This window comes from Siphateles boraxobius, unplaced genomic scaffold (genome assembly GCF_051911475.1).
Source record: "Siphateles boraxobius isolate OS27281-9 unplaced genomic scaffold, OSU_SipBor_1 25, whole genome shotgun sequence".
In the NCBI taxonomy this organism is placed as follows: domain Eukaryota; kingdom Metazoa; phylum Chordata; class Actinopteri; order Cypriniformes; family Leuciscidae; genus Siphateles; species Siphateles boraxobius.
This window is the reverse complement of record NW_027508866.1, coordinates 32,186,781-32,201,656: the sequence shown is the minus strand read 5'-3', so window position 1 is coordinate 32,201,656 and position 14,876 is coordinate 32,186,781. Positions and strand designations below refer to the sequence as shown.

The 14,876-nt window shown below is 37.1% G+C and overlaps 1 protein-coding gene across 4 annotated transcripts in view; it reads left to right on the top strand.

The window, feature by feature from the left end:
• Positions 1 to 14,876, top strand: part of ssbp2b (single stranded DNA binding protein 2b) — a 77,712-nt gene that overhangs the window by 18,231 nt on the left and 44,605 nt on the right. For 3 of the 4 annotated variants that reach the window (XM_077243546.1, XM_077243545.1, XM_077243547.1), the window contains 3 exons: positions 5,888 to 5,960; positions 7,697 to 7,758; positions 7,842 to 7,926. In XM_077243546.1, coding sequence (XP_077099661.1) covers positions 5,888 to 5,960; positions 7,697 to 7,758; positions 7,842 to 7,926 — 220 coding nt within the window. The remainder of the gene's footprint in view (positions 1 to 5,887; positions 5,961 to 7,696; positions 7,759 to 7,841; positions 7,927 to 14,876) is intronic. The other variant, XM_077243548.1, reaches the window with a different exon arrangement.

The window sequence follows — 14,876 nt, the reverse complement described above, 5'->3', positions numbered from 1 at the left end:
GTACATGATGTGTTTGTGGAAGATTGTCGCACACATGCCTTCATCCTCGAATGACCTGATGTAGAAACCCGACCATCTTTGTTTGGGTGCCGATCATCTCAGAGCTGATAGGTCACCGATGTTTTCCACATTTCTCTCATTACTCCATTCACCCAAACACTCCTTTCATCTCTTGTCCGAATCTGGACCTCCCCACTGTTATGAAACATTAATGCCTGCACCCCCTCCCATCAGTGTTTTATCTCAAGGGGGAAGAGACAGAAAAACACAGACAGAAAAACAGCCATTTGCACAGATACACTCCACTAAAGGAATGACCATTAGAAATCACGTTTCTCTCGGTTTGTTTTGTTTGTCTTGAGTTGCATCAGGATGTGTCTAAGCATCGATTGCTCATCAATATGTCATGTTGGCTTGTGTGCCAACTTCCCAACTATGTATTTTGCTAGCTTGTTTAGGCCATGCACAACACTACAAGATGTTTTTCACCCTGTGCACATTGATTTTGACGTCACACTTTTTATTTTATTTATTTATATATCAGTAACCATAAAGTGATCAGAATTTTTTTTTAAAAAGAGTCTTTCAAATTTTTATAGTTATTTCACAACTGTAAATTTACAATGCTACTTGCATCTTAAGTTCTTAATCTTCGAAAGTTAAAGTGTACTTTTACTTTTAAAGTCTAAAGCAGTGAGTGTTTTTTAACATTAAAAACACAGACAGCAGCTGGACTATTAGGCTACTGTCACTTTAAGAGTGAATGTACAGATTTGATATACTGACACTGTACACATGCATTTACTTCTCAACTGTTAACCAACTGTTTCATAGTATAGTCGCTATTTTTTGACATCATTTTGTGTGAATTTGTCCGCTCAAGTGAAAGAGTGCTCGGTTTAGTATTTGTGTTTAATTTCTGGGCGCTTACTTCGGATGTTTGCACACACAAAACTTTCCACACAGTACGGGAGTAACGGAATGAGTTCCCTTTTGCGCCGTCTTGCGGGTGAATATTTAAATTGTCATGGTTTAAACTTTTGTGAAGTTGAAGCAGTGGCCCATCAACTGTCCTGAGCGTGGCGTCGTTCACTTTATGCTCTCACAACATTGCATTGTAAGAATTGAATTCCTAAAAATGTTACCGGCCATCTGCCTAGTTATCATTTCATATACTTGCCAACACCGATTTTTACTCGCATTTGGTGATTGGCGAGTCTTAATTTTAGGCCCTACTCTGAAACCTGTAGCGCATATAATAATAATAATAATTGAATAATCGCACTATAGGCCATATTGCAATATCATTTAAATTTTTTTATTTTGTGTTTTTGGAAGTATATTTATATATATATATATATGAAATAGAGAGAGAGAATTCTGGTGTCTGTGTGTGTGTGTGTGTGTATGTACAGATACTACAATTTAGCCCAAAAGAACATATAGGCTTATGCTATAATTATGTTTCAGCATAGCATTTGATGATTAAAATTATCTGAGCTTCTCCGTTAAATGTTTCAGTACTCGTGTACTCGTGTTTCTTTTCAGTTCACTGTGCAGACCTGCTAGGGGGTATTTTTCACTGCGCCTGTCCCCCCGTCATACCCATCAGCATGACATTACCAAAGTTTCTAGACCTCTCGAGTTTTAATTGCCCCCAATTTTTTCACCCACCCAGATCCTTTCATCTTCGCCGCTATTTGCGTCAGTATCCATAGTTATTATCCTTACCACATAGCCCTGCTCGTGCTCCTTTGTTCCTCTAATATTCCTTCTCTCTTCCTTTCTCGTCATTCATTTCTCTACCTGCGATCGTTCACATTCCACAAGCTCTTATTTTGGTGCTGATAAATGAACGCACGTCTCTTTGTGTAAGCTCTGTACTGGTCGTTCATTAGAATTCATTTGGAGGCATATTACCGACCGGCCGCTGAGTCTACAAGGCTCTGGTAATGACAGGAAGAGCAAAATGCTTCTGAAACTCATTTGCATTCATACTAAAATGATGCGCTGTGGCACATTGGGCTCCTGCATTCACTCACTGTCATTATTGCTGCCTTCATACTCGTTGTTTTGCACTAAGATTGTTGGGACATAAGCTTCTTTATAGTTTGGAAAGGATAAATTAGATGTGCAATAAATCAGGTTTTATTGGTCATGTCACTTAATCAGTATCGGACACTCAGGGTAAAGGGGGCGTTTGATGAACTATTTGTAATCGAATGTAAAATCACTACTAGTGAATACTGTCTGAACTCAGCTGATCAAAGTGCTGTTCTCTGGTTTTACATGCTGTATTGATTGTACATTTGATTGTGCTGCATATTCATATGAGATTATATGCATATAGATTAGAAAAATTGCAAACCTAAATGAAAGAATTAAACTTTAACTAGTCCACTATATTATTTCAATTATTTGTTTAATTATTTATTTAGCCCAACATTATAAAATTATGCAGCGTCGATTTTATTTCTCCATTTTTGTGGCTAACCATTAATTATTATTATTATTATTATTTATTGGGCAATTAAGTAAATTATATTTGCTTTATGTTGAGTCTACATTCATTTGGGGATTTAATGTTACGGTGGTTACACTGTGAAAATTGTGAAAATAATATTTTATATTATTAATATATTAGGTCTCAGATATTGCGATATACAGTATGCTTTTGAACAGTGACAACTACACGTCAATTTGTAGGTTTAAGGTTGGAAGTAAATAGGTCCTGTGAAACTATTTAGCTACATTTGCATTATTTTCCTAATATCTGACTAGACTAGAATACTTATAGAGCATAATCTGAATTAACTTAAACTAGTCCCCCATTACTTGTGCTTGAATAATAACTCAAATCATGTGCTGGTGTGCAAGCACTTTTTTGTAAACTTTCAAACGTATTGAAACTATCAATTTTAATATGGCGGACAATAAATTAGATGAAAAAACCCATAGATTTACACAGAAGGAGGGGCCCGAGACACATCTATGGATTGTGGAGACTTCGTGTGAGCTAATTTTATTTGAACCATTCAATAACCACCCTAGCAACCGCGTAGCAACCAAATGGACCTTGGCAACCACCTGGCAATGCCTTAACTGTTATATAAACTAACAATTGGTGCTAAAGACAGATCTCACACTGATGGTTTGGGTTAGTATAAATATTTGGCATTGGAGGAACAGAGTGGCTTCAAATGGACCTCGCTGATTTAAGTGATCAAATCTGAAAACGCTTCAGATCGATAAATGAACGTGGGCCTCACTCTCTTCTCCCAGTCACCATTTTCATCACTCAAAGGAAATGGTACTTTTTGGGCTATGCTGACAGCTAAAGAGATGCCTCTGAAGTCTCATTTTGTTTGATAGATTGTTTGGCATCGGGAAAGCTGATCTGCATGTAAACTTTGTCTTTCTGTGGCCTCTGTTCGAGTGCAATCTCTTGCGTGACCTTTTCCTGATTTATTATGCCTGCTAGAGTGAAGTGTCACTACGGCTATTAAATTTAACAAAAAAATGGTGGCCTTTGGCATTTGTTGATTATAGAAACGTTGGCTGTACTGTATGTTCACACTTCAAATCCAAACAGCAAAAATCACACTCAGTCGGACATTTTCAATTCAAATCATGGCCACTTTAGCATATGGAAGTCAGTCAGATACTAATTTGATTTACGCAATTTATACATATAAATCAAATGTTCCAAATTGCATGCTTGATTTATTTTTGAATCACAAAATATTTTTGCATTTGACTCTATGTATACCTTCAGGTAATTCGTTTTCTCGTAAAAACTAAGAAACTTTTATGTGTTTATTTATTACAAATTTAACCCCTCTCATGTGTATATATATAAAAAGAATCTAATCTCATGTAGTTTTTTCATATTTTTATTGTAATTTTCATCACACTTTGTTATAATGCACCAACTGGAAATAGATGTGGGCAGGAACGAAACGGCCCTTTTCGATGATTGGTCTACCTTAGATCAAACCATGCCGTCATCAGTTGTTCCTCAGTTCCGCACAACATAATAATAGTCATCCGCTTCTACAGTTGGACGCATTATTGAAGTGTTTATTAGAACCCCATTTCATCTCTTTCTCATCAAACAACCAGACTAACTAATGGCTTGACACAAATCGTACCGGGGCAGAGCCTAGACAAGGCTTTCTTCTGTATAGACATATAGGTTCAATATGGCTAACCATACACACATTAGAGAAATAGGTGTATAGGAAACAGAAACATGACAGTACCTCACACCTGCACCCACATTACCCATTAGTCAATTTCTTAGCCACACTGTCTGTTTTATTTAGCTGACAAACTATCAAAATCTGTGTGGCAAAGTTGCGCAACACATCGGTCAGCGCTGAGCGAATGCATCTTCATTGTATTGAAGCTCAAACCAGTATCCATTTAAGTATAAATACGCAGCAGTCATAACTTTTGTTTTTGACAATACGGCTAGTTCATTTCATTAATATTGAGTATTAATTGATGTATCAAAAAACAGTGCGTTTTTTTTTGTCTGCCAACTAAACTTCCTAAGTCTTCCTAAGCAGAACCGATGTGCGACTGACTCGCTGTATAGAGTCCTTGAACGAATCGGTTGAGTGAGGGGTTCAATACCTGTATTACACCGAAAGGTGCAATTAATGTGGTCTTTTTTACATGTTTAAAAATTAATGCAACTGTTTTTTTTATTATTATTATATTTGCAATTAAAATGTTGTATTTTTTTCGTTAATTCGGGATTAATGTATTGCACTTCATAGCCCTAATATCATAATAATATTTAATGTTGTTAAATATTATGTCTCAGATAGATACTTGTTATTGAACAGTAGCTATGTTTCCATCCACCTATTTTTGTGTGCATTTTGGGATATTGCATAGAAAAAATTGTGCATGGAAATTCAATTCCAATTAACATAAACTATGGTGGAAACACATTTACGGAATAAATATACACCAAAAAAAAAAAAATCATAACTTGCATAACTGGACTAACCAGCGGATCAATCTTTTTGCACAGCATCTAAAATGCTGTTTTGGTTGTTCTGAAATGCTTGAGCAAAGTCTGTCGTCTAAGTGGTTAATTACTTTCCAGAACTGTATAACACAACTGCATTCCTGAGCAGCAGGTGTCTTTCTCCAAACGCAAGATAACACATTTATTGCGCTTTGTCTGCACGCTCTGAGACGCAGTTCTTTCGAAAATTATTAAATCGGCTACAGTGGCTTTTCCTACTTTTTTTAGTGATTTTTAATGCCAGTTTATAAGGAAGTAACGATTGTGTTCTCTTCGACTAACTGGATTGAAAGTTTATGCGATATTCCAATTTGCCGCACAAGTTTGGATCGAAACATAGCTAGTGACAACAAAAGTTTCAATGTTAATTTGTAGATTTAAGACTGGTCTACAACGCGCGCACACTTTGTCCCGAAGATGGTCTGCTCGCGCGCTTTAACCTCACGCACGTTTCCTCGCTAGAGAAGCGTTTAATTTTTCCGCTTGCAAATTCCGCCATGTTAATAGCGAATCCGCTATGGCGCGTGTGGAACTGGCTTTTAAAGGGAATGGGAGATTTTAAAGGGAATTGGAGATGAGACTCTGATTGGTTTATTTCACGTTACACCCAAAATACTCCCATTACTCATTAAGAGAATAGAGACCCATTTTCCCTTCGTTAAACTAGCAAAAGTGCGCTTGCGCTTTAGACTGTTCGCTTATATTGTTAAAATAGGGCCCTGGAAGTCCAAAGTGCGTAGCCTTTGTTCAGATATCCAAATATCTGAAAAGAAACTAGAATTGAATAGAATGCTTGTAGTGCATCTTATATGAATTAATGAGATTTTCTCTCTCTGTGTTTTGCAGGCTAGCACTCTACGTGTATGAGTACTTGTTACATGTAGGAGCCCAGAAGTCGGCACAGACCTTCCTGTCAGAGGTGAGACAGTGGGGGGTTTATTTAAGCTCCTGCTTATCGATGTGGCATCCAGGCACACGGCCTCGTAAGCATCGGCCCGCCCCCTGGGGCTCCAGCTAATTTAATTACACTCAGATGATATGCTGAGCAAGCAGGACACATTAGATGTTTGGTGTCTACTTAATGGGATTGGAGGAGAGTCAGTGCATCACTGTAAAAACGACTAAATTGTTTCAGGAGAAACGCTGGAGCAGTGCTGGCATGTTGATCATCACCTCGTTCCACTTTTTATGGCGAAAAACGCATGTTTGCTTTGTTCTGTATCAGCTGCTCATCTTATTTGTGATGCAATGCTTTAAGGGAAATCAAAATCATTTATGCCTGAATGATTTCCTTTCAATGTCACTGAGGCATTGTGGGATTGATCTATGTGAAGGAAACCATGACATTTTAAAGCACTGCTTTGATATTTATAGTCTCACCATTATTTGCATATGAGTCATACACACTTAAGAATACAAGCCATCTTAGAAATCACAATAATGCACCATTTCTGCTTGTTCTAATTCCAAAGCAGTGGCAGTCACAAGAACGGCAGGTCGCACTTCAAGTCGCCTGATATTTAAGATTTGCAAGGGGAACTTCTCCACATGTCTCTGACTGGACTATTTTAAGTTAGCTACTGTACTTTGTATCTAGAAATGTGTCAGTAAGCTCAAAACAAACCAGCTGCTGTTGTGGTACCATTTAAATGCAGTACAAATACATGTGAAATATCCACTTACAAATAGTTTAGTAATAGTGGTTGAATGAGGCTGAAATTAATACTTTTATTCAGAAAGGACACATTTAATTGATTGAAAGTGACAGTAAAGACATTTATAATGTTAAAAAAAAAAATATTTCAAATAAATGCTGTTCTTTCAAAGAATCCAGGGGAAAAATCTATCACAGTTTTCTTAAAAATATTACACTGCACAACTGTTTTCAACATTGATAGTAATTAATGTTTCTTGAGCAGAATATCAGCATATTAGACTGATTTCTGGAGGGTCATGTGACACTGTAGACTGGAGTAATGATGCTGAAAATTCAGCTTTGATCACAGAAATAAATTACATGTTATTTAAATAAAATGCAGTTATTTCAAGTTGTAATAATATTTCACAATATTAGTGTTTTATATATTTTTGATCAAATGAATGCAGCATTTGTAAACATAAGATACTTTCAAAAACAGTAAAAAAACTAAAAAACAAATAAACTTTCGAACAGTAGTGAACATTGAATATCTGGAAATTCAAATCCCATTTAAACCTGGAAATAAACAATGTTCTCAAACAAAGAAAGGTTATGATGTAAAATGATTACTATTTCTGTTTCTGTTGCATTATTTCTCGGTAACTAATAAAATAGCTTGCTTTTATTAAATTGCTGATAATATAAATTGTCATTTAATTTTTCCATTAAATTAGATCTGAGATGGTATTCTTTTGGACTCTTTTTTTCTGAAATTAAACAGATTTGACAAATTTTACATTTTAAATTACATTTGTGAACAGATGTGCATTATCCATTGACAAAGATGTTGATATATTTTGGAACTGACACAAGGGGGAATCACAACCTCTGCAAAAATGGACACCATATTGATCAGTGAGCCTGGCTGACTACAAAAAAACATGCTGATGGACATTTAATGAAAGGAAAGTCTATGGAACAAGGCTTACGGTGGGTTTTTTCTCCTTTCTTTCCAGATAAGATGGGAGAAGAACATAACGTTAGGAGAGCCTCCAGGATTCCTACATTCATGGTGGTGGTAAGATTCACACTGTTAAATGCTTCTCATGTGCTGATGTATGTTTATGGCTACTGCTTCATCCATCCTTGTGTGTTTTGCAGTGTATTCTGGGATTTGTATTGTGCAGCACCTGAAAGGAGAGAAACCTGTGAGCATTCCAGTGAAGCCAAGGCATTCCATGACTACGTAAGTTACTCTTACAATGGATTGATGACTGAATGAATGATGTGGTGTAGTACTTAAAGCTCAGGGCATGGATGGATGGATGGAAGGAAGGATGGATGGATGGATGGATGGATGGATGGATGGATGGATGTTAGGATGGATGGATGGATGGATGGATGGTAGGATGGAAGGATGGATGGAAGGATGGATGGAAGGATGGATGTCATAGATAGATAGATAGATAGATAGATAGAGATGTTTATCAGCTCCATTGTGATTTACTCCACAATGCAAATGGTATTTCCCATGAGGCCGTAGTGCTTCAGTGCAATGATGTTTGTTCTTCTGAAAGGCTTTATTCTTTGCAGTGTGGTTCTGAGTAAGAACAAATGCTGCTGACTCTTACAGGAAGGAAGTGTGATTTAATTTCCTGTGTACCTCGGGCTTCTGGTCACCTTAACTCTCGCAAACAAGAGCACACAGGACCCAAAGTTCTCCTCGTTTCACCTCAGAGGGGGATGTAAACGTTCAATTATAGACACGCTTTCTTGTACCCAAATACGCTGTTAGCTGTAGTGCACACCTCAAAAGCGCAGTTTAGAAGACGAGTAAAGAGCGCAGCGATGCCGAAGATCACTGGTTTGGCCCCAAACTCATTTCTCTTTCCAGCACCAATTAGCTGAATTTCCTCTGAGAGCGTCTGGAGTGTAGGCACAACAGGAGTAATTACAGAGAGAGCTAGATTCTCAAACGAGAACATCTCCGTCCAATACATCGGCTGCTCACTGTGACTAATTGCCAACGTACAGCAAATACACTTTGCAGCTATAATGCACTTTGCAGCTATGACTGTAGTTTTAAAGAATCTAAAGTTTATGAATACATGTTTCTGGTTCTTATTATGAATGATTAATCAGTGCACATCGCTACAAAAGAAAAAAAAGTATTTTATCAAAATGTGAAGGTATTTTGTATGTTGTTGCGAATCCTTTTTCTGACTCTATTATGACGCTTAATGCATAAATACACACACACACATACACTAACACTCAAAAGTTCTGAGATTTTTCAGATATTTTTGAAAGAAGTTTTTTATGCTCAACAAATCTGCATTTATTTAACTAAATAATAGTAAAAACAGTAATATTGTGATTTAAAAAAAACTGTTTTATAAATCTTAGTACAATTAAGTTTTTTTAATATATATATTCATTAACTATTTGAATACATTTTAAAATGTAGTTTATTCTTGTGATTCAAATCCGCATTACTTATTAATATCAGTGTTGAAAAGTTCTGCTTAATATTTTTGAGGAAACTGAAATTTATTCAGGATTCTTTGATGAATAGTTGAATAGTTCGAAAGAAACAGCATTTATTTGAAATAGAAATCTTTATAACAATATAAATATCTTTATTGTCACTTTTGATCAGTTTAATGTATCCTTGCTGAATTAATATCTTAAAAGCATTTTTTCCAAAACAGTTGTTTCTGATTAAATATCCTGTTTCACTCCAAAATATGTCACATCGCGAAAATAGTGAACGCCTTTTCACATCGTCCTACAGATGTTGCTTGATTCTGTTTGAGCTGCGTGGCACATGTGCTTCGTTTTCCCGGCAATGTAATAAACTTGCACTAGGGAGTTGTTCGCATCCTAATTCATTGGATATCAGAGGCTCAGGCAGACGTGCAGTGCCATCCTACGTGCCAGCGTCAGTGCGGTGGCTTTTGTGCTAAGAATAAAAGCCACAGCAAGAGGGAATAAAGCCCTCATTCCTTCCCTCTCACCTCTGCTCATCCTCCCTCAGGGAGCGCTCGTTTCTGAGAACACTTCCAAAGAGAGCTTCCTAGAGGTCACTTTCCAAGACAAGGTCAAAATGTCACCTCTCTCCATGAGTGCGATGGGATGGTTCTCCCCCCGGCTGTGGTTTTTCACTGGCTGTGTTTGCAAGGGCATGCTGGCATACTGGTTGTTAGGAAATGTGTACTTCATACTACTGTTTCTTAATGGATAATATGGGATGATAAACACTTCAGAGTGCTGTCCACTTACTGTATATCTCAGAAATACATTTACATTTGTATATATTATTATTTTGCATTTTATATAATATATCATAAAGGGTTTGAAATTGAGTCCTGCCAACTAGCCAAATGCGGGTAAAAATGAACTGGCGTGTTATTTATTATTTTTAATCACTTTGTGTTAGCCAAATCTGCTCAGATTTAGTGCAAATGCTCAACTCGTGAGTCATCATGATATATTAAATACAGCGTATTGCGCAGAATCAGCTCATATCTGGCTTACTTGAACATGCACATCACTATGCAACAAATAACTGTGCGCTTGTTCATTTGCATTGCAGATTAAAAAGCATTTGGTTAACAGAAAAGACATTGTGATTTTCCAACATCCTATCTTTTTTTTATGTTCTTTGTACTGTTCACCTAAAACACATATTTGGTGATGAGGATGAAAGAGGAAGGGCGGAGATGGCTGGATGAAATGTTATTATATATATACATATATATATATATACACACATATATATATATACTCATACATATATAGCTGTGACGTAGTTAGGCTGGTTCACATCTTTTCTTTTTTTTACAGTTTTTCTTTTTTTGGCTAGTAGAAGTCTGTAACTTAAAAAATAAGTAGCCAAATTGGCCGGTGAGTGAAAAACTTCATTTTAAACCCTGAGATTAAATATTTTATAAAAATAACCCTTTCGTGTATAAAGGGAAAATGTCATCATTTACAGATCGTAAACCAATATTATTTTCATATGTATTTTTTCTTTACAATTGATATTAAAAACGTTCATATTTATACAGCAAAAATAGTATGAATAGCATGGTAGTATGCTATTTTGAACATGACATGTTTTGCTTTCTCATTCTGGGTCTTCTGCTTTTTGGCCCTCGGATGGCTTCCTCCATAGCTGGGGTCTTTGACCCGGCCTCGCATCAGTTCATTTTCAGCATAATGACTTCTCTGTCGGTGGTCATGTTAATGGAGTTACTATAAAACCAAACACGGACATGGCGGCCGAGTGTGTTCTCCCTCATTACACCGTGTCACTGTGTTCGTTTGGGCTGTCGGGGAGTTCTAATGCACTCCGAGGGCCCTGCGAGTGGTGTTGAATGCCATGCTAATTGATCCTCAGGCAGATATAAGAGTTTAATGCGATCTGCTCAAGACTAATGTCCCATAAGGACGCTGACGCTGGTTTCCTCTTCACGATAAGAGCCAAGTGTGTGGTTGTCATATCCAGGCACAGGCCCTTGGATGCTCCTGATACTGTTGTTGCTCGGGGATGTACGTCACGCGAGCTAGCAGAAGATATGTCAAGGCGAACCCAGAGAGCAAAGGAGCCTGGACGTCCCCAGTTTCATTCATTATTAGCACATTAATGTAACCTTTATTCATCCTGGTATCCATTCTCATGGTCACTTCATGATAGTAAAGTCGATTGGGATATGTAATGTGATCTTGCTAATGCTTAAATTGGAAACGGTTTTACTTCTTATCCCATCAAAATGTGATCTTTGGAAACCTAATTTGGTTTTCCATTGATTGACCACAATCATATAAACGGTAGGGAACTCATTTCTTAAGTGAAGGTGGATCATCTGAAATATGTGTTTATGACATGACGGCCAGTAAAAGCTTTCTGGTGGCATTGCTTAACATCATGCCGCTTCTGTTGCAGTAGTACAGATAACTGACCTCTATTGTAGGTTGAATGTATTTTTGTAGAGACCGTTTCAGTTACATTCTTTTTTCTAAGGGTGAGTAATATTATTTGTAGCATTTGTCATGATTATTCACAGAAATCTTATTTTATTTTATTTATTTCTTTTCATTAATAGCCTTATGTTGTAGAATTGTGAAAAAAATCTGAATTTAAGAATTCGAATCGAAGTTTCGAATCCAATTGTCCACACCACACAGGAAGTTGAATTGGACGTAAATGAAGTGGAATTTACAATCCAGTGAAATTTGCAACAGAAAATTGCATTCTAGGAAACTAATTGTTCTTCCAGCCTTTTATATTCCATAAATGTGTTGAATGTAAAAAAAAAAGACTTTTTGAGACTTAAAACTGTCTGAAGCTTTCAGATAAGGCATAGTTTCATCTTTAAAACAATTGTCTTTAACAATTTTTCTTGTTAAAAAAATACAATATTCTACACTTTTTTTATTCTATATCCTTAAATTCAGTTTGTAAGATTGCATTCTGTTTGCTACATCAGTTAAAATGAAATTCAAATTCAAGAACTGAAATGAAACTGGTCTCAATTCAATTGTAAATGGCACACAATCTTGAAAAACAAATACGTTTCAACCAAATGCTATGTGCTACAAATAATCATCTTTTAAACCATGATTTACCACTTCATCACTTTAACCCACTTTAATTTGCATCTGTCTTCTTTATCCAGACACTGTATATGGTTCGTGCTACCAGTCCCAGATGGGTGTTTGAGCTGTGGCCTAACAGTTCAGGACACATTGAGCTGTGTGCTCATGTGGGAAATCCTCACTATGGTTTCCTATTATTTTCTGTCCTCATTCTTCTGTTCTGTTGATTAAAAAGTGTCCAAAAGTGTCAGGAGTATGAAAGCAATGGGGATTTGATGCCCGTCACATGCAGACTGTCTGTATTTGGACCAATGAAGTATGTGTTAAACCTCTTACAATCTGCTTTTGAAGTCTGAATGTAAATCATATATGGTTTGGTTCGGCATGATCAGTCAGTTTTCTCAGTCTGTTTTCCACATCCTTTTGAGTTTAAGATTCTGGGAGGTTCCTTCCCATCTTAAACGGCTGGCTGCTCAAACCACAGCTTTCAAAAGACCCCCACAATAAAGTCAACTTCTGCACAGATCAAAGTCGATGTGCAGTCTCTTTGCCCCAAGCGTCCTCATCGGGGTTTTTTTCTCCACGGATTAAAGTCTGGCAGGGAGATCGGCCTCCACAGTATTCATGCCTGCTCTCTTTGTCGTGGGCTTTGGGAAAGGGACAGACGAGTCTTTGGGATAAGCTTCATCGTTTTCTCTTTCTGCACCTCCAATCGAGGGCTTCTTGAGAGGGCCGGAAGCGGACTGTGTGGCGTGGTTGTTTCCCCAGCATTGGGCTCTCTGTCTCTGGGTTTGGCTGTGGTGACCGGCCCTGTTCTCTGGTGCAGCACTAAGCTCACAAGCCTGTGCTAGCCAGCACTCAGCTTCCTAATAAGCAGGAGAATTGCAGATTGAATTGCTCCCGGTTTCCTGTTGGGCTCATGTTGCCGTGATTTTAACTGGATTAAGACGCAAAAAAAAACGGCCTGTTCCGAGACACGCGTTTCGGACACATTTGCTTTGAGTGCACGGCCACCCTTGTAATACGATTTCCGAATGGCTTGACTTTCTTTTGATTGTTGTTAAAATGCTTTCTACATTACAAGTGTTCTTCCTCTCTTGGCATTATGCATCAGATGCGATTGTCGCACACGATCCCAGATATGCATTTAGTCTTTATGTCTGATTGCACACTTTGAAATTCAGGATATACTCAGCTTTATGAAAAGGGTGATTTTCTAAATGGCTTAAATGTTACTGTGCCATAAGCACTTGTATTTAAGGATGTACAGATACTTCGGTGCAAGTCAATACTACAATAAATAAGTTCTTACCGTTTTCTAGTGTTGGTAGTATTTTTGTAAAAAATCCGAAATCGAAAGAAGGATTTATTTATCCGTCCATCCGTCCCTCCCTCGCATAGGAATACCTGAAAATTAGTAACTTAATTCAGTTTTTTTTTCTTCCTTTGTTTAATTATTATTTTACCAGTCTTGAATAATTTCTTCATATTTTTTTTTCTTCGTATTTATTCATATTTTGAACTTTTCATATTTTTGATATTTATTTTTAGCTTTAATTTATTATTATTTTAGTTTTAGTAATTGTAATAATTTGTCAAACTTATTGTTAAACTTATTTTATTTCAGAAAGCCAATACTTCTGTCTTTAAGATTTTTACGTTTAAGTTTTTCATCTAATATATTAAATTTGATTTCAGATTCATTTCAATTAACAAAAACAATTTTTTAGTAGTTTTTAGTAAACAACAACCCTGGTTTGAATGTATATTATTGTAACGAGGTTAGATGTTATGGGAAGAAGGAGGCGTGAACCGGCGAACATTCAAAGACTTTAATACCAAAAATAAAACAAATACAAATGAAAGTAAAAGACAGCAGCCCCTCACGGACGACTCCTGTCACATATAACAAAAAACAAACACAACACAAGTCCAGGCCTGTTCCTCTCTCCATCTTCACTGTCGTCACTTTCTCACGGCCCTCGGCCTCGTCCTGCTCGCCACAGTTATATTTTGTAGGTAGGATCCTACTTTGTATAAAGAATTGTAGCAAACCTACTTGTATCTGAAACATTTAAAATGAATGATTTTGAAATTTGAAGAGCTTTAGGTTGTTGCTGTAATGTTTCCTGGGCAGAAGAAGCTCTGAAACTTTTGCTGCAATGTTTGAATGAGACATGTCGGTTGGCGGTACGAGGCAGCGAGTCAGTATTTGAGGTTTGGCTGCCTCTGCCTGTGTAAATGATGAATGAGCAGCGAGTCGGGGAGCTGAGGAAGAGGAGGCAGGCGGCCACTCACTGCCTGACAAGCTCCTTCATAATGCAGGATAGGGATGCCGAATGGGATTTGGGAAATGCAGGTGGTCTTTTCTTCTCTCTCTAAATTTTTTTTCTTTCAGCGGTGAAGAAGATTTATTTTTAATGTTTCGGGAGCAAGAGCTCGCCCAGAAATGGAGAATTAAGGCAAAATATAAAAAATAAAATCCCCCACTTCAGTGAAATCTTCTCCGGCTACACCTCCTAACGTGAGCTGAAGTGGAATAGAGAGATGAGAAGCCGATAGATGGGAGTTCATAATTTTGCATATGCTTTGAAT